Consider the following 19499-nt stretch of genomic DNA (forward strand, 5'->3'; position numbering starts at 1 on the left):
TGTCTATCTTTCAGTTAGAATTTGGTTAACTGTATGGATTAAAACTTATTTCTTCATTGTGAGTGATGTATTAAAATGTCTCACTTGATATTTTACTACCTTAGTTAAACTGTAACATGTGAAATAAATCATTTGAATTTCAATAGTTTCATGTAAAATCTGAAAGTAATCAACATCTATCAAATTGTAATCATAATTACAGACTGAATTTAAGCTGTAATTGATTAATTACAATTAATGTAATCAATTTTGAGCAAGGTAATCAATTACATGATTATTACAATGTAATCATGTAATCAATTAAAAAATCGATGATTACGATTAATGATTACCCCAGGTCTGATGAATACTGTTGGAAATTTACAATTACAATAACGTACGAGACTTCATTGTCAATTGTTCATACAAAAAAAAAATAATACAATCATAATAACGTATTTGACTGACATTTTAATTACTTATCGATAAAAAGAAATAACAATAACTGTAATATCTATTTTAATAACAAAAATACAGATTTTATGAATATTGTTTTTCTCTCTTTTTTTTTGTTTTTATGTGCTATTTTAAAATAGATAAATACAGAATCCCTAAAGAAAGCCCAACACGTATTTAATACTGAGTTTTTTACGTTTACTACTCTTTCAATTGTCATATTGACCGACGATTTTAAGTCAAAACTTAACTGGAAAAAGTCAGTAAATTATGGTTAATCGTTCAATATAATTATAATATTGTTTATTCTTAAATCATGTACATGTACATTTGTATTTTTCTTTATCATTTTTTTAATTATCAATCAATTAAATAATTAATAAAATCTAATTTGTAACTTTGAATAATTCCTAGGCATCTTTACTAAACACGAATGACAAATTCAATAAAATGTTTCAAAGTAAATAGTGTCATATTAAAACCATAAAAATGTACCTTTTTTCACAATTGTTGTACATATTTATTGTTTTTTATCTCATATAGATAAAATGAAATATGCTATTGTTGTTGTTGTTATTGGTTTTTTTTTTCGAATTGTATGTTTATGTATAATAATAATCAATAAATTTGAGAGTTGATCTATGTTTATTGATTATTGTAACCAAACTAAGTGACAAACATTCATTTTGGAAAAAAGCTTATTTATCTGTAAAATATTTGTTCTGTTCTGTAACGTTATCAAACATCTACTCCAAAACCGGGAGAGACCGGACAATAAACGTGTGATACTATTCGCCGGTCACTAGTATCCCGGTCAAAATAGACCGGGAGAGACCGGAATTACCGATAGGAGTACATCCCTCTATAAATAGATTTTCGGAATATTTAGGTCATCAACTCATACCATGATAACCCATTGTGTACTACAAAATGATAAATAAAAAAAAACCCGAAGAGACGCATTTGAAAATGTTTGCATTGCGAAATCCTCCAGTTCGCTATTCATTGTACATATCGCGACATTTCATTTTTAATTAATAATAATCAAGCACCCTCATACCGATCGGAATGATCGGCTTTTATTATGACCGACTAAAAGGCTCGAGAAGTTGCTGTCGCCCTTTCACAAAATCTGATTTCATTCCATAAATGGGCGCCGCGCTTCGGCGCGGACGCCAATGAAAATTTATATAAAATTACACAAAGTAACAAAAATTTTATCATAAATATCTGTTCATATACATTGTTTTCATTTGACAGCAGTAGACATTTCTGAAACATTAGTAATTAAGTTGTTAACATCAACAACTTATACTGACAGATAAACATGTCGCGAACAAGAGGTTTAAAATAAGTTTGGGTGTTAAGCTACTCTCCCACACAAAAAGGGTCTAAAAACAGCAACATATTCTTTAATGTTCCTATATATGTATACGTGTAGAAGTAAATTTTGCAGTTTTCACAAGAAACTGTGACCTAAAGGTTGTTATGTTTCACTTGATACAGATGTTAACTACCTTTTTATCACACCCGTAAAAATGTTAGGAGTATGACAGATTGATGTTTGTAGAACTTACTACTTAAGTGTCAGTTTTAAACAGGATAACCAATACATTTTCTTCTCTTTTTTGTCTCTTTAAGTAGACATAATTTTCTATGATATTTTGTGCAGCAATCAACTGCAAGATGAAATAATTACCAAGAACCCAATTATTCGACCCGCAACCAACCAATCTACTTGTAACCAGTTCAAGGGTGTGTTTATAATTCAAGTCACAATTCATTGCAATGATTTGAAATTACAGCATCATAGAAATTACAAATACTTTTCTTATATTTTTCTTCGCACAAGAAATGTATAATCATCAAGTTCCATATATATTAATGTACATGCCTGTGGTGAAATTTCATCTTTTTATGAAATTTCATTTCAAAAAAGCCCAAACTACAATAAGTGGGACTGGGATAATAGCTTTAGATTACGTACTTGACACACAAATTATCTGATATAAACATTTGGCCATTCTTTTAATTTAACTTCAATTTAACCTGACCTCAACACTGGTTTGAGTAACATCATACATGTATAAAACACAATTAAAACTTCCAGGTTGTGTCTTTTTAAGAGATATACATTTAATTTATCCAGCATACAGTAGGGTCCCTGTGTAGCAACACCCTTAAGGTCTGACCCCCAATAATCATAAGGCTATCTGGACAGGACTGACAATATTATTATTATTATTGAAGAATGAGAATCAGATTTTTCATATTTGACAAAATTTATAAAGTCTAAAATGCTATTTGTACTACTGTAACAACGATATCTGGTTACTTGATTATTCCATTCTGACACATCTTTGAATTAGGTAAATGTTTACCATGCATTCCCTTTTTAAATGTGATTTGTTCATCATTAGCAGGACACACTTGAAGACACTGGCAACACAATCTTGTGAGGGTCGACCATCACCACCTGACACCCCACTAGAACCTGAACTACCTAATACCATATTCAAGGACACAGTATCACTCCTGTTCATTTTTCCCCAGAAGTATTCGTCTGTGGAATGGCCTATCCATTGTCCTTATATAGCTGCAAACTAGTCCCAGTTTAGACCTCTGTACTGGGCAGCTGCTTCCTTTTTACCAGTTCTAAGCCAGCTTTGATTTTAACTTTTATCTCAGTCTTGTATTTCTTTTTAACTTGCTTTCACCTTGTGTCTATAAATTTGCACTTAACATATTTGTTCCCAGACAACGCGCCTGCTTAGTGTAAGGTAGCACACCACAGTAATGTAAGCCACAGCTTCGAATGGCCAGGGAGGATTTCTTGGATGTAGTGAATATTCTGGATTTAAATGACTGGTTGTCTTTAAAATGCATTTTCAGCATGAAGACATGTAATATGATCACTGGCAAATTCGAAAACATGGCCAGAAATCACATGCTGTTGATTATATATGTCAAGGCCGCCATTTTTTGTAAACATTGCTTTTAAACAGCATGCACGGTAAAAAGAAGTCATTTAACAGGGGGATACAAACTTTGAGCAGTAGCAAAAAATCTACAATGTTGAGGACTTGTTTCTTTGTGATATTTTGCATGTATAGGGAGTTGCTAAAGCAGAGACGGTGTTCTTTTAGCCTGTATATTTGCAGATATTTTTGCCAGGGGGACGAAATGTGTTGTTTTGGGTCTCGGGCCACTGTAGATTTTGGGCTTCAGCGGAATGAATTGCAACTTTTTTGACTGCCTGCCTATTGCAGATGGGATAATTTCTTTGTAGATTTGCAATTTTATGTCATATATGTTCTCAACAAAGTGTGTTTTCTTTTTCCAGGTTGTGTAGTTTGGTATCAGAATTATTAGACGTATTGCTTGTAGGACATTGACGACAGGAACTTGAAATTAATTGTGGAGTGCTACCTAATCGGCATGTAGACGAGGTCAAGGTTGCAAAGGGGGATAACTTCCACTGCTTTTTTCAAAGGAAATAACCAAATTTACAAGGGCTCTTAAAGGGGATTTTTTCTCGATATAGAATCTATAACATTTGTAATTTACGATCTCGGCGGGAATGTTTATAATTATTAAATTAATTAAAGAAATACATTCAGACATAATCTTAACATCACAATTTCTCGTACTCTTACTCTTCCTCATACAACCACAGTTTACATACGACACAATACCAAGGCATTCCATCACTTTCACTCTCCTTCAGATACTCATTCTCACTCTGACCCAAGCACTCCTCATGATACCAACGCCCACACATACCATCATCGCACCCATACCACATAACTTCATTCACTTCGTCATTCACACGCCCTCTCTCCCCACACACAGCACAGGTAAAACGTTTATGTGCTAAGCGGCCACCAACAGCCTTCTTCATTCGCTCCTCCTTAAGTTCTTGTTCCTTCTTTTTCTTTTCTTCCTCCCGTCGTTTCTTCTTCTCAACTTTCTCTTCTTCTTTTTCTTTCTGCTGTTTCCTTTGTTCTTTTAACCTCAACCTCTCCTCCTTTTCCTCCATCTGGCGTCGCATGACCTCCTCCTTCTCCTGAAAACATGAACAGAATAACTGTTAAAATAGAGATGAAGAAACAAAATTATTAGCAATTTAAAAATAATGTTGTTTTCAGTTTGATTTTTATTAAACAGAGTAAAGGTATGTAATGGACAACAAAATGTTTAAGTAGCGTCGAAAAAGAACGTGTGTGGTTTCATAATATACTTAAGTTGGATGTACAAATCATAATATACTTAAGTTGGATGTACAAAAGCAGATATATTTCTAGTGAATTTACTTCTAATTTTTTCAGCATTTCATCGCCACTTATAACCCGGCCCTCGGTCACAATTCGTGAAGATTTTAATTTTCCCGTTGTTTTTTGTGGCGGTGGCACCAACACCTGCGCCATTGACTGCGGTATGACCCCCTGGTCAACTAGAGGATTTGTCAGGAATGACCCACAAGCCTCACATGTTTTAACATTGTTGTTTTCCTTTTCACCAGCTGAAATTAATATAATTATATCGTAATTTTGATATATTTTTTCCTCTTAAAAATATGTTCTTTACAAAAGAGACAATGTATTGACTTTTCCGCGGAACTGAACAATCATTTAAATGTTTGGTTAAAAGCTATCTAGGAATGTTGGTTACCTTGATAAAAACTTAATGGTAAGTGTGGCAAGAAAACGGACAACGAACGAATTACTTCAAAAGTGAACTAATGGAACTTTTTAAATAAATGTTTGAAATCTTAAACAAATTAAATAACATGCATTACGCGTTTTACTGTTAAAATAAGTAAACGATACACATTAAATACATACTCTGTTAATTTGTTTTAGTAAAAGTTGCTGGAACTAATTGTGATTTATCTATTGCTTGTGGGTTATGCCGGTAGCCACAAACGCCTGTCTAACAGAGGAGGGTGTCGTCTGTTCTATTGCGTGACGCAGAACTACAATCTCGATCTTCCTATTGACAAGCTTGGGTTGGCGAAGCCCAGATGCGTCGCCAGATTACTGAATCTGGTCTTCAGTGGTCCATTTACCTTCAAAATATCAGATCATTCCTTATAGATATACGTAAAGTGTAACTCAAAGGCTTAAAATAATAATATATAATTTTGTATATATTATATAAATATGTTTAAGAATATGTACATACTTGCTCTAAATCTTCCCAATATATAAGGTAACAAGTACATAAAATATTATAATACAATTTAATGATAATATCATGTATCTTTTCTAATGCAAGTCTCGACGAAAAAAAAATCTTTTATGTAATTGCATGTGCATGTACTTACTTTTACATCCAATGGTTGAAGAATGTGCGTTGTGTGGGCAGGCAACCCGAGCAGTACCACATCATTTAAACGGGCAGTCTCCACCAATGGCAACGTAACATGGCTATCATGGTTGTACATGACTAACAGGACGGGTCTCTCCCTGCCGCAGTTAATCAGAAATATTTCTCTGAACCACGTCAGAAACAGGTCACCGTCCATGTAGCCGTTCTCGCTCTTGCCGTACAGCCAACTTCCAGGTATACCGTCATGCATGAACCTGTGTGGTAACGATTCCTGTAATATTGAAATCCAGTATAAACTATTATCTAGAAGAAAGCGGCATGATTGTACTGTGTTGTAATGAAAATATATTCTTTATTACGAGCTCTGTATAGATTTGCAGCGTATACTACTCGATGGCTTAATACTCGATAGCTTAATAAGACTCACTTAAAAATACTCATTTGTACAATGTTAAGGAGACGACGTGTTTAGAACAAATTATAGCATAATTAATGTATATAACGTGACAATATTCATGTAAATTATATAATGTATGTTTTACTTTATATATTATCATTGGCGGTAGTATTCTGCCATCTGCGCAAATACACATGTTGACCGTCACATTTTCACATGATGTGATATTGTTGGCCGCAAAGCAGTGGGCCCCTTTCTGTCCAAACACTTTCACCTTCTTTCTCCCCTTCCCCGACCAACCCACTTCGTCTACATTGAAAATCTGTAATTAAAAAGTGTTTACTTCATAAGAGATGAAGTAGAAAATATTTGATATTTTTTCCCAAGAAAATTCAATATATTTCATAGATTAAAATTTTATCAAGAGTAAAACTTGGTATAAAGGTACCTGTCCTTCCTTGTTCTCGAGCTTCTTGTCCCTCAAAACTTTCTTAAGAAGCTCAAACCAGCCGTCCATTGTATTCTGACTAGACATTGTCGCTCTAGACTTGTCCAGGTTTTCCGGGGTTCTCTCCGACAGTTGTGGGTGTCTGGCGAGGAAACCCCGGAACCACTTATCAGACGGTCCAGTTTCCATGCAAATGAGGGGCACACGTCCTGTAAAAAAACAAGATTATTGTTAGAATCGCAATATCTGCAGTATGAGCAAATGAAAAGACGCAGAAATGTTAGGTTTAACAAAGTTTTGCATTTACAAATCTATATACTAGTAGTTGCTACATTTGCTAAATCTTCCATGGAATTAGTTATCATATGTATGCCTATCGTATCAGAATTTAATAGTTAATTGAATGTTACCTGTTCTACGTAAAATCTCCCGCACATACACACGAATCATGGTCCTAGTCATAGGGAAGCCCTGACCGCCCATGTAAAGTACAAATTCTACCAGGGCCCCTTCCTCTTCTACAGTCAACAGCCTCGGGAGCTTCTTCATGCTGCAGATGTCCAATGGTCTCTCCTGCAACCTATCATACAGAGTGCTTTTAGGTATCCCAAACTCCCGGGCTGCAGTCCTGATCGACTGTTTCTTCTGTCGAACAGCAGATAAAGCCTTCTTCAATTGTCCTGGTGAGTAGTTTGCCTGCATTTTCTGAAAGATATGAACATTTGGTTTGAATTTCTTATATATTCCACAAAGCATAGGCATACTTTCAACTTCTGTGTCTTTTCATTATCTTAATATGCGTAATAACAACCCTTTTGTATTTAAAGCTTGAAAATTGAAGCATGGCCCAGTGATTAACAGATCGAAAGGGTTACAGTCCCTTGCGTTCGATAGAAGTCGGTCTTCATTGAGCATGGAGCTAAATATAATATATCTGTGCATTGAGCAAGATTTAAAATATTTCAGGGAACAGATTGGTATGTGTGTTTGAAAGCTTTAGAAGAGTCTTAATCTGTTAAAAAAATCGATGAATAAAAAAATCAACATAAATAACTCAAATTATATATATTTTTCTATTTTTTCTTTACACGCAGCAAGAAGACTGTAACTAAGTGGTGTTATAAATACTCCCAAGAAATCCACTTATTTGTAAGGGAGACAAATCTGCAATTTTCGACTCGATACGTTCGTACGAGTTGCCTCCCTTAGATTTAAAAATCGAGCGTAGTTTTTTTTTTTCATATTTTTACGATATTTTGTTGTAAATATGTCAAAACTTATATGACATAACATTTTTAAAAGTTTTTCTTTCGGCGAAAATAAAGTTTGATATTATCGTCTGCCGACATAAATTTATCGGTGATACTGCAGACGGGCCTCACATAGGAAGGGGCTGGAATTCTGCGCATGCGCATTGGACATTTTTCAACTTCCCCCACGATGATAAACACGGAAGTGAAATTTGGAAAATTAAAACGATTATTTTGTAACAAATACTTACAAACAAACACTGCTACTTTCTGATGTTGGTCAAAAACAAGCGTTTGATTGATCGACAACAACTGATCAAAGAAAACAACGAAATCATGCGTTTAGTTTGATGGTCGTCCGGATTTGGTGGTCGCCAACCAGTACATGTAATAAACAAATACATGCAATAAATAGAACACACTAAAGTTACCCATTCTTATCTCCTCACGAATGACAATGCCCCTTTCTGTGAAGGCTGTAATGAAAATTTTACTGTCAAGCATTTTCTTCTGGAATGTCATGATTTTTCACAAGCCCGTAACAGATTTTATAATGTAAACTCACTCAAAGAACTCTTTAATACAATTCCATCAAAAAACATCATCGATTATTTGAAAGAGATAAACTTGTATTCAAAGATCTGATTGGCTCTTTTTTTATTTTTATTTACAACGTTTTACATAATAGTTTAAGCCTATTTTAGCATTGGGCACGATATGGCCATTTATGTGTTGACGTGCCGTAAAATCCAAACAAACAAACAGCAATAAATAGAATAAATATTACTTAGAATACCTTAATATCTTTATCTTTCATTTTCTAATACTGTTATTCAATTTATATCTTCTATCTTTCTGTTATCTATTTCAGTTATCTCTTTCAATTATCTTTTCCGTTATGACCACTTTAAATTCAAATTCGGTCTATTTATATGCTTCTTGTGTGTACATGACGTCAAAATGAAAGTAGGGTTTCCCGTAAAAACTGGGTTAACAGTGACGTCACTATATAATTATAGTTAACAATGGCGGACTAATTTCAGACAATATTTGATTATGAAGAAAAATGACATATGTAAGAACATATAAACAATCAATCATGTCATGATATAAATGTAAATTAACTTAAAGGTGGACAATAAAGTTATGTTTAAATATTATCGCTGAATTTACTGAATATCGCATCAGCATGGTAAAGAAATGCTGTCAATGAAACGGAGTGGGTGGGGAACAGACTAGCAATATATTAATGCTATGATTTTTCTTTTAAAGAAAAGACACAAGAAATTTAAATAATTCATCCACTAATGCTGCAATTAATTTTGTAAAGAAATCTAAAAAATATAGTTTGTTGGGTATTCGAACTTGCAAATTCGCAATTGTTGTTATCATACTAACCACTAGGCCATCGGGACCTTTGTATAAAATGTAGTATCAAGAACTTTCCTATCATCAAAAATCAATAAGTAACTGTTATAAATTACGGAAACTAACGAAAAAGCTTCCGACGATTAATGAGTATAGGGTCAATATTGCCAAACAATAGTACGAGTTAAGAGGAAATATAATTTTCAGCGGTTGATCGAAAGTAAATTAGAGGAAAATTATTTTCCATTAGTCGAATATAGTATCCTATTGTATAGTTTTTGCACGAAGTTTTCATGCTAAAGTATTGTGCAGTATTGGACATTCAGCTTTGGGCGATCGACTTGGCAATATCCGCTTAAAATATTAAAAATGGGCAAGTAATGTGTTTAGCATCAATGTTTCAATTTCAACCATCTAGATGTGGTATATTTTGTATGATAATTTTATTATCTGAATTTAAGATAGTTCGTCTATGAATGTGTTTAAATGAATATATATGTTTTGATGCATTTATTATATTAAGTGTGTAGTGTTACATGTAATGATTGAAATGCGAATCTATTACACACTACAGGCTGATCGTTCAAGTACTCAATACATATACATGTAATACATTATTATATAGTATTATAGTGTGTGTTGTTTATTGTTAGTATATAGTATGAGTTAAGAGGACTTAACTTTATCAATATATCTATATTTATAAATATTTAAGATTTCCTTGAGCATTACTTTTCAGCAAAAATTTAGCAAACGCTGAACAAGGTGGGACCAGACCAACAATATCCCCCGTGGCAAATCAATTACAAAACAAGAATTAACTTGAATTGTTCATTCGAAATGTAATGGGGTTTTTTATATAGCAGACTTTCAAATGAATCATGAAATGACCTTTTGCGTATACATACGATCATCTTTGACCTCAATGATATCTTAAAGAAAAAATATAGCTGATAATACTTTAACCTTCAACTTAAAATATGTCACTTTTATAGTACAGTGTACATTAGCAAATTTCCAAATAGAAAGGACAAACTCCGTGATTATCATTCTGTTCTTATCTTTCTGAATTTCATAACAATTGTCAAACTTGCAAATACTTTAAACATTGTGACACTAATGTGGCACCTGTGTCAATCATTACTAGTTTCCGGCCACAAATTGCACCGTAGATTTACCTAAAATATTTCTGATGTCCTCCATCGCGTGCGCACGTGATAGATAAAATATTTCTGATGTCCCCTCTATGCCACCGTAGATTTACCGAAAATGGAGTCTTAGTTATTGCGCATGGATATTCAAACTAGAATTCCCCAGGTGTTGCTTACTTTTGAATGTCGCAAGTTTTCTTATGTAACTTTTAAAAACAGGCAAAACTTCAAAACATATAAATCGTTGTACTATCTTAAATGCTGTTTAGCATAGAAAACAAATGTTTCTCTGATTGATGAAGTAATGTGGATGCCTTACTGGTAAAAATAGACTATATTGGACGCAAATAATAAACGGCCGGAAAACTGCTAGGAAACCAGTGAACATATTAAAACATAAAAAATACTACATAGATTTTTTAAAAAGAAAAAAACATCCATCAACGACATTAAATAAAGTAAAGTTTGTATCATATTTTTTTTCGAAAATGCGTCATAGTTAAATCGTATTCATATACATGCACAGTGAGTTAACTGGAGTGCAGGTATTAGTTACCCGCACTCCAGAGCGCTGATTTTTGCTAAGGTTTACTTATTGTGACGGCAGGGAAAGGGATAACGATAGAAATATCATATCAAATGCTCGTTGATTGGTTACATTTTTCTTGGGTTTCATAGTGTGACAACAGGGAACGTGTTTTTAAGTTTGACAATGATTCAAAAGAGAAAGAACATCAAAACACTCGGCAATCTGATTAATCGTACAAATCAGATGGCCTTGTGTTTCGGTGCTCTTTTTACGAGGGCTGTTCGAAAAGAATTGTTTATTGTCCTCTATCTCGTGGGGCACGATGAAAACCAAGACATACCTGTATAGGGTAATTCAATACCTACACAGCGATGTATAAATGTACATGTTAGACTAAGTGTAAAATAGAAGAAAAATAAGAATCCCTAATGAAAGCCCAACACGGCAAAATTGAAAATGTTGCAGGCTCGGTTTGATTGAGCCTGTTCATGGACGGTACTGTACTACTGTCCATGCCCCCAAGCACCGTCTTAAGCAGAATTTAACATGAACTGGTACAATTTTGAAACATCTGCAGATGTGTTCATATGGCGGTTATCATGGAACCTTCAATGTGACACATCAGTGTCATTCCATGAAAAGCGGCATATGGTCCCCAAGTAAAATAATTGCGTGTGCCCTAAACGAGAAAACAATGGGCGGAACTAAATAAAATGGAATTTTGAAAGGGGATCAGAGGTAATGAAGCCTGCATATCACAGATAATACGTCAAAAGACAAATTTAAAAAGCAGGCCATACAATTTGCCATTTAAATACACGCAGTCACAATTGCAACTACTCGGCCCTTTCCATCAGTCTTCGGATAAGGACCTCGAACACAATAGTATGAATACACAGAACGGATGCGGTATTTCGGTCTAACCTACGCTAAGAAACAAATAGTAATTTACTGCTGGGAGTTGTTGACAAGTTTATTTCAAATATATGTAGTACAAGTCCACCTAAAATAAGTGAATTCATAGGTACAAAAGCAAACAATACATTATTTATATATTTATTTTTAAGGCTGTAGAAACCGAAAGTTCAAGTAACCAACCTGTTGACATTTAGTCGGATTTGTTTAAAATTGAACATCAGTGGGCATATTTAAATTACAAATTGTTGTCAGACATATTTTCAACCACTAGAGTACCGGAATGTCAATTATATACATTCGTTTTTATAGTATCTCTGTTTCTGTTTACATCTGAAACCACGTGGTAGAACTACTTTCAATCCGTATTGTTTCCGAGGTTATTATAGATAATAGCGAATGACGCAGTCATTGACCACTGTAGTAAAAATGGTTGGTAGAAGTGTCGACAAAAAAGATGAAATACGGGCTTATCTCAAAGCTCGCTCAAAACTAGGTTGCCATTTGAAGCAGTTGATGACTGAACTCTCTACTACTTATGGACCTTCTTGTGTGTCTTATGACACAGTAAGGCTATGAGTGCATCAGAAATGCACCAAAATCAGGTAAGCCAAAATCTGCATCTCGTAACGAAATCGTTTCCAAAATTTTGAAAGGATATCATTGAAGTAGATGCCAGATATAAAATTCGTAATATTGCACGAAAGGTAGGCATATCACTATCAACGGTTCAATTTATTTTGAAGAAGCATTTGAAAGTCAGAATGATTTCTGCTAGATGGGTGCCACATCTGTTGACCGATGAGCAAAAGAGGCAACGGGTTAAGGTGGCCAAAAAGCTGCTTCAAATGTTTCCAAAATGTGACAAAAACAGTTTGCCAATGTCGTCACAGGTGATGAAACTTAGGTCCATTATTTTGAGCCCGTCAGTAACGTTAGCATCAAAATATGGGCCACTAAACACAACAAACGCCCAATAATTGCCAAACGGTCTTTGAGTGCAAAGAAGGTTTTGTATGCAATATTCTTCTCTGGTGAAGGAGTCGCATTAAAAGTGTTGGTGAAAAAGGGCAAAAGTATCACTGGGAGGTACTACAAAGACGTAGTACTAAAGAAACTGACAATACCCCCGCTCATACCTCCGCAACAGTTTCGGCGTTTTTGAAAAAAGAAAAAGTAACTGTTTTGTCCCCATTCATCAGTACTTTATTACTGTGCCCAAATCAGCGTATCGTGACGCCTTCAAGAAGTGGATACATCGGCTGAAACTTTGCATTTCTAGTCACGGGGAGTACTTCGAGGGCATGAAATGAACACTTTTGAGCTAACTTGAAATTTGAAGCCTCCATATAGAAATGAGAAACATCCCTCAATCAAAAATGTAAACGGCTTAGTTATTCGCTAAATGGTTGAGTGTTTATGTTTTCTGACGGGAAGAACACTTTCCTCTGCCTGAGTACCGGCTCAAAAAACGTTCGATGACATTCCATTATTTCATCTGAAATACTCAAACAAGTGACATAAAAGAGTCACAATAAGTATTAACTGAATTTTTTTTATTTAATTTAAACTATACCGGGGATATGTGTTAAAATCTTTTTAATCTCTGCAATCCTAACTTCCTGGTCGTGAAAAGAATGTTTTAATTCATGAGGTAATTGTTTCAAATCAAGTTTATAAATGCGTCAGATTCTTCACTCGTATAAGGATTTAAAAAAAATATAAGTTTAGATGGGGTCAGACCAACGTTCTGTGTTTAAAAAATGCAACCGTTTCATTACCTTTAATGTACTGATTTTCTATGCATTTGCCAAACTTTCTATTTTGAAAATGTCCTTCCTCCAGTTATGGTACGTCAAGATGACACTTTAGTTAGTTGACAAACAATACAGACTATTGCCAGTGTCAGAACGCTTGGATTTGCACGCGTATCTGCAATTATACTGTTGAATGGGAAGTTTTTTCGTAACTTAAATTTCGTGAAAACAAACCTACATCACTTTTTCGCCATTTAATAATGCGCGATGATGCATATGGAATGTTTGAAATTTTCGGAAATATTTCGGTTATAATATTTTTCAAATCAGATACCGCTGTTGACATTTGCGTTTAAGTTGTGCTTATCGGATTTTTTTTTTAGCCAGAGCGAGACATTAGTTATGATTGTTGGAGATATAAGATATATTAAATTATTAATTTATAACATAACGCTCTTAAATAAGTGATTACATAATTATAAGCTTTGTTTTTTGGGGGTTTTTTTTGTTGCTTTTTTTGGTCTTGGGGGAAAATCTAATAAACCCAAGGTTGCATTGCAATGAGTGCCAAAACGACTGTCTATGAGGAAAATTATCTTTTCATTTGAGCCTTAACACATTGAACTTCCGCTTAGATTTGTTGCAATATAATTCAAAATGTCCTAGTTGTTACCGAATCATAAACAAAACTTAAGTAACAGAGGTTGTACTATCTTAAGTAAAAATGTCAATTCTGTGTCGTGATTTTTGTTACAGTTTAAAAGAAAGCAAGATGAAATAAGAGTATTTATGTCTATTTAAAATAGAGCAAATTGATATATATGTACTCTCATAATCTCTTAAAATCGTGTCTGGCCTAATTTAGATTATGATAGGAACACTTATATAGAAAACATCTGACAATCAGTGTTTCACAAGGAACACAGTTCATTTTCAGTTCAAGACACCTGACTGCGAACATTAAACATGAAAGCCGTATTATCTTTCCTTGCCGTGTTATTTGGTAAGTTACTTTTATTTCACAGAACCTTTTATATAATAAAATGAAAAAAAACAGAATGTGACAAACCCTTATAGTTCTTTTTTTATTAAGAATTTTTTAATTTGCGTTTCACTTTTACAGATAACTGTTTAGAAGCATGGGGTCTCTGGGTAAGACACTAGAATGCGAGAAGTCTTGGGGCAAAGATTGAAAATAAATTTTAGTGTCCATTTTATAAAAATCTTTCCTCAAGTTTGATTCAAAATATGCAAAGAATGTTTTGTTGACAAAACGGGCATGAATATTGCTATACATGTTTTAATGTTATAGTGTTATCACACCGTATTACCGGCGCCAGTGATGGCAGATCACTGCAGTGATGGCAGATAGCTGAAATTTACTGCTCGGGACAGGTAGGTTATAAATTTGGCTGGTATTATTATATTACACAAATACGACCCATTTCATTGCTATGAAACTATTGTCTATTGACTGGAGTTACTATAAGGTAATTTTGGACTCGTGTTTTGTTGTTTTTAGACTATTTTAAGCAGGTTAAAAGTGACAGCTTCGGAAAAATCCGTGAAAATGTCTGTTATTTTGTTCAAAATATCTCAAGTTTTAACTAAATGGCAGGATTTCGTGTTATTAATAAAGACGTTCATCCATTGGGGTCACATAAGCCAAAAATCTACCCCGTGAGTCTTTTCTTGAAAGTTTTACAGACGTTCAATCTGGTCCGGTCGAAGAAAAAATGCTGCCGTTGTAGGCAGATACTTACTAGTATTTTAAATGCTGCCGTCGATGGCAGAAATACCATGAAAGTGGCTAAAATTCTGACAGAAAATCAAGGTCAATCTTTTATGAGAAATGAATTTCTTCATGTTAATTGCTCTATTTATAGTGCAATTTGGCCGTACTGAATCATCACATTTTGTATTGTAACTGCGTGTTGCTAAAAAGCTTTCTCGATGCACATACCGCATTAATAACTTTTCTATCTTGAGAAAATATTAGAGATGATAGTTTAACGTCTCAATTCCGACTAAAAGGACGCAAAGACTAGAAGTATTGATAAAAGATTGACCTTGATTTTCTGTCAGAATGTTTGCCACTTTCATGGTATTTCTGCCATCGACGGCTGCATTTAAAATAAGTATCTGCCTACAACGGCAGCATTTTTTCTTCGACCGGACCAGATTGAACGTCTGTAAAACTTTCAAGAAAAGACTCACGGGGTAGATTTTTGGCTTGCGTGACCCCAATGGATGAACGTCTTTATTAATAACACGAAATCCTGCCATTTAGTTAAATTTTGAGTTATTTTGAACAAAAAAAACAGACATTTTGACGGATTTTTCCGAAGCTGTCACTTTTAACCTGCTCAAAATAGTCTAAAAACAACAAAATTCTGGAAACAAAGTGATCCCTAAACACGAGTCCAAAATTACCTTATAGTATCTCCAGGCAATAGACAAAAGTTTCATAGCAATGAAATGGGCCGTATTTGCGTAATATAATAATACCAACCAAATTTATAACCTACCTGTACCGAGCGATAAATTTCAGCTATCTGCCATCACTGCAGTGGCAGTGATCTGCCATCACTGGCGCCGGTAATACGGTGTGGTTATGTATATAATCAATAACCCACGAGGCTCACATATCTTTCGGAATGTATCGTTTACGTTCAACCGATAAAAGGAGTGAGCAGTCATTTTATACTATGGACAGTTGTTATTTTTTATCATTAAACATTTTTCATTATCAATTAATGGTCAATGATTATTATATTATATCATAAATTAAATAGCCAACTCAGCTTAAATTGACAACTAAAAATGAGCAGAATGTCACTTCATATGTCTACACTTTTAGTAATTGCAATCTTTCGGCCCTTTCCGTCAGTCTTCGGATAAGAATCATGAACACAATAGTATGACAACACAGAACGGGTACGGTATTTCGGTCTTACCTACGCCAAGAGAATAAACATGTAAACAAATAGTAATTTAATGCTGGGAGTTGTTTAAGGGGTCATTTTTAAGGTATGAGGTCCGTAGTACTACGTTCTATTTTGTCATATTATAAAGTCTAACTTGCCTCAATGAATTTCTGTTTGTGACGAAACCAGCTTAACTTTAACCCATCCTTCAAATACAATGTCGTATTTCATACTGCATGACTACCTGTCTTAAGCAGTATAATATGTAATCGTCTTGCAACAATCGGACAATTAATCAGTATTTATATTATGCCCATGCGATGGTAAATTGTGGGTGTAAAGGTAAAAAATATCTGGTGCCAGCTTGAGAAACACATATATTTAACTTGATACGGCTCGACGCCTTCAATTTTTCTTCTTGTTTACTTGTATCTTTTTACTGCATATTTTGTCACTTTTAATACTTAATTTTCTTTTCCAGTCGCTTATATCAATGCTGAAGACTGTCCGTCCAATAGCATCACTGAATGCACCCATATGTCATGTTCTGGGGGTTATGTGATGGCATGTGTGAATAATATCTGCACGTGCACACGTGAGTGACAATAATTATTGTTTTGGACATAGCAACAAAATCAGCCCGAAACATCAATATTCTGATTTAATTACTACATGTATAAAGACTCATTTCATTGTTTTTTTTCGCATTAGTCTGGTGTACTGGACTAATATTTCAAACAATATGACAAAACTGCATAGCAAAACATTAAAATATTTAACAACAATAAATGCATGAACCCATGTGCAATTTGAATTTTGAAGATGTATGGTAGAAAAGCTCCAAATATACAGAATTAAATGTTTAAGGCTAGTGTACTTAAATAATGCCTTTCTTGAATCGTATTGCTATGTTCATTTAATGTGTGGACAAACTTTCCAGAAGTATTTTATACTTATTAAAGTGTTAAAATGTATTAAACATTTTCTAAAAAAAATGTAAGAATATTTCTTAGCGATTTAGTATGAACATTTACATTATTGGTAATAATATCTTGTTCTAGAACGATTTATTATCTCATATATTTATGTCATACGGGATCATGTATCTCACACTCCGCAACACAGCAAACATCCATGTATGTATTCTTTTGTGTTTGTTGTCACTTAATTTTACTTAAATACTATCAACATTATTATTAATGGCATTACAGACCTTCCATTGTAGGCACATTCACTTTAAACTATTCATTCATATTTTATAGCCCAGACAGAAACCACTTGCACTTCAAATTCTCAGTGCCAGGGAATGAGTACGGGTGGATGTCAAATTTTCCAGACTTGGCAGTGCGTAAGTGGAGTATGCAGATGTACGTGGGATTTTGGCGGCATCGGAAAATAAAATGCACTGAAGCAATCAATTTTCATGAAAAAATAATTTTAGATAAACTTTTCAAAGTGATGATAGATTTTGTTGAATTATTCAGTTACCTCTCCTTTGAAATCAATAAGAGTTTCAAATTGCGATTTTATTTATTTCAGGCAATTGTTTTCATTAAGGCACCTATATACTTTTTCTTTGGAACCATATGCCTAATTTTCTGGAATAGCACGGACGTATCAGATTAAGGGTTCATAAATAACTGCTATGTTCTCACATTTGCGGAAGTTTCTAAGTTTAAAATTTCACTATCATTGTAATGTTTATACGTAAGTCGGTGACCGGGGAACATTCAGTATTGTCCATGAACAGACTGAATCGATATCTGGGGGAAAAAATGATCACTCGGATTCCCTCATGAAACCGCGCCTGCAGTGTATCATTTTCAATTTTTTGCCGTTTTGGACGTTTTTTACGGAGTCCGTTTTTCCCGTCCTTCAGAATTTCGAATTCAATACTTGATAACAAAATACATTCGGGCAGTATGACCATATGTGACCATATCATGCAATGTTAAGTCAAATGGTCAATATGTATAATACATATGAGCCGTGTCATGACAAAGCCTGCGCATCCGCAGTCTGATCAGGATCCATGTTGTTCGCTGTTGGTTTCTCTACTTGTGGTAGGGTTGGTAAGCGAACAGCATGGTACAAATATCATTTAATTTTATACTGTTGGTTTAGTACAACGTACAAATATCTTTTCAACTATAAAAAGTGTTCATGATCTTATAATGATAACTAGTATTTAATGTCAATCTATAAACACATTTGGAATATACTTGAACTGTGACGGACGCAACATGTGCCACAAATTATCACAAAACTGATTTGATTGGACATATGTCAATATGGCATTTACAACCGATAAAGTGTATAATTCTTCGGGGAAAAACATAAGTTTCTCGAACCAAAAGTTAAAAGAGCATTTGTCTGATTACATTGCAGATTCGTTCTACTTTGGAGGGTCTTTCTTGCACAATATGAAAGCCAAAGTCCTAACCCAAGCAATATGTCCGGGAGCTTTTCTCGTGGCTTGGTCGTTTTTGTTCCGGCGATTTGCTTCTTTCTCTTTAACCGTATATCGATCGTAAATGTCGAAAGCTACATCATTGAAACAGCCCCCTTCAGAAAATGAGATTTATATTATTTCGATCGAAAGAGAGGTCTTAAAACTTAAGTGGTGTGTGACAAAACGCACTAAAGTTGAATTTACGTCATATACAGTGAGCCATTGTAAAATGAACGCTACGGATTTTACAAGTAATGATCATGCAGATGCATAAGTTTAGAGGATCTTCTTCACACCAATATGAGGCTCTCAAAGCTCAAACGCAAGAAAAATGAAAGCAAAAGTCCAGCGTAAAATTGTCGCTTTTTGGACCGGTCGTAAGTATATAAGTGTAAGAAATTTCGTAAAAGAACAAAATTTTCTGGAGCGCACCGTTAATAGACCATTTGTCTGATTCCGCTGCAAATTAGTTATCCATTAGTTTGTATGGTCTTCTTAACACCATATTAGACCCAAAGTCATAGCCAAAGATAAAATAT

The 19499-nt window shown here is 34.3% G+C and overlaps 3 protein-coding genes across 3 annotated transcripts; 1 reads left to right on the forward strand and 2 right to left on the reverse strand.

Annotated features, from left to right (window-relative positions):
- Nucleotides 1–1664: 1664 nt before the first annotated feature.
- On the reverse strand, nt 1665–4951 carry LOC132730304 (complexin-2-like). The gene is made up of 2 exons (XM_060716196.1): nt 4749–4951; nt 1665–4501 (listed from the first exon to the last, which is right to left on the reverse strand). The coding sequence occupies exons 1-2, from the start codon at nt 4860–4862 to the stop codon at nt 4088–4090; spliced, it is 528 nt and encodes a 175-aa protein (XP_060572179.1). The 5' UTR covers nt 4863–4951; the 3' UTR covers nt 1665–4087.
- A 334-nt stretch (nt 4952–5285) lies between these two features.
- Nucleotides 5286–6031, reverse strand: LOC132730298 (uncharacterized). The gene is made up of 2 exons (XM_060716191.1): nt 5762–6031; nt 5286–5503 (listed from the first exon to the last, which is right to left on the reverse strand). Exons 1-2 carry the CDS (start codon nt 6014–6016, stop codon nt 5411–5413), a joined length of 348 nt encoding a protein of 115 aa, XP_060572174.1. The 5' UTR covers nt 6017–6031; the 3' UTR covers nt 5286–5410.
- An 8397-nt stretch (nt 6032–14428) lies between these two features.
- LOC132730301 (serine protease inhibitor Cvsi-1-like) lies at nt 14429–17967 on the forward strand. The gene is made up of 3 exons (XM_060716195.1): nt 14429–14584; nt 16990–17103; nt 17771–17967. Exons 1-3 carry the CDS (start codon nt 14548–14550, stop codon nt 17905–17907), a joined length of 288 nt encoding a protein of 95 aa, XP_060572178.1. The 5' UTR covers nt 14429–14547; the 3' UTR covers nt 17908–17967.
- Nucleotides 17968–19499: the final 1532 nt, after the last annotated feature.

This window comes from Ruditapes philippinarum, unplaced genomic scaffold, assembly GCF_026571515.1.
Source record: "Ruditapes philippinarum isolate M1 unplaced genomic scaffold, ASM2657151v2 ctg758_1_1_1_1, whole genome shotgun sequence".
NCBI lineage: Eukaryota > Metazoa > Mollusca > Bivalvia > Venerida > Veneridae > Ruditapes > Ruditapes philippinarum.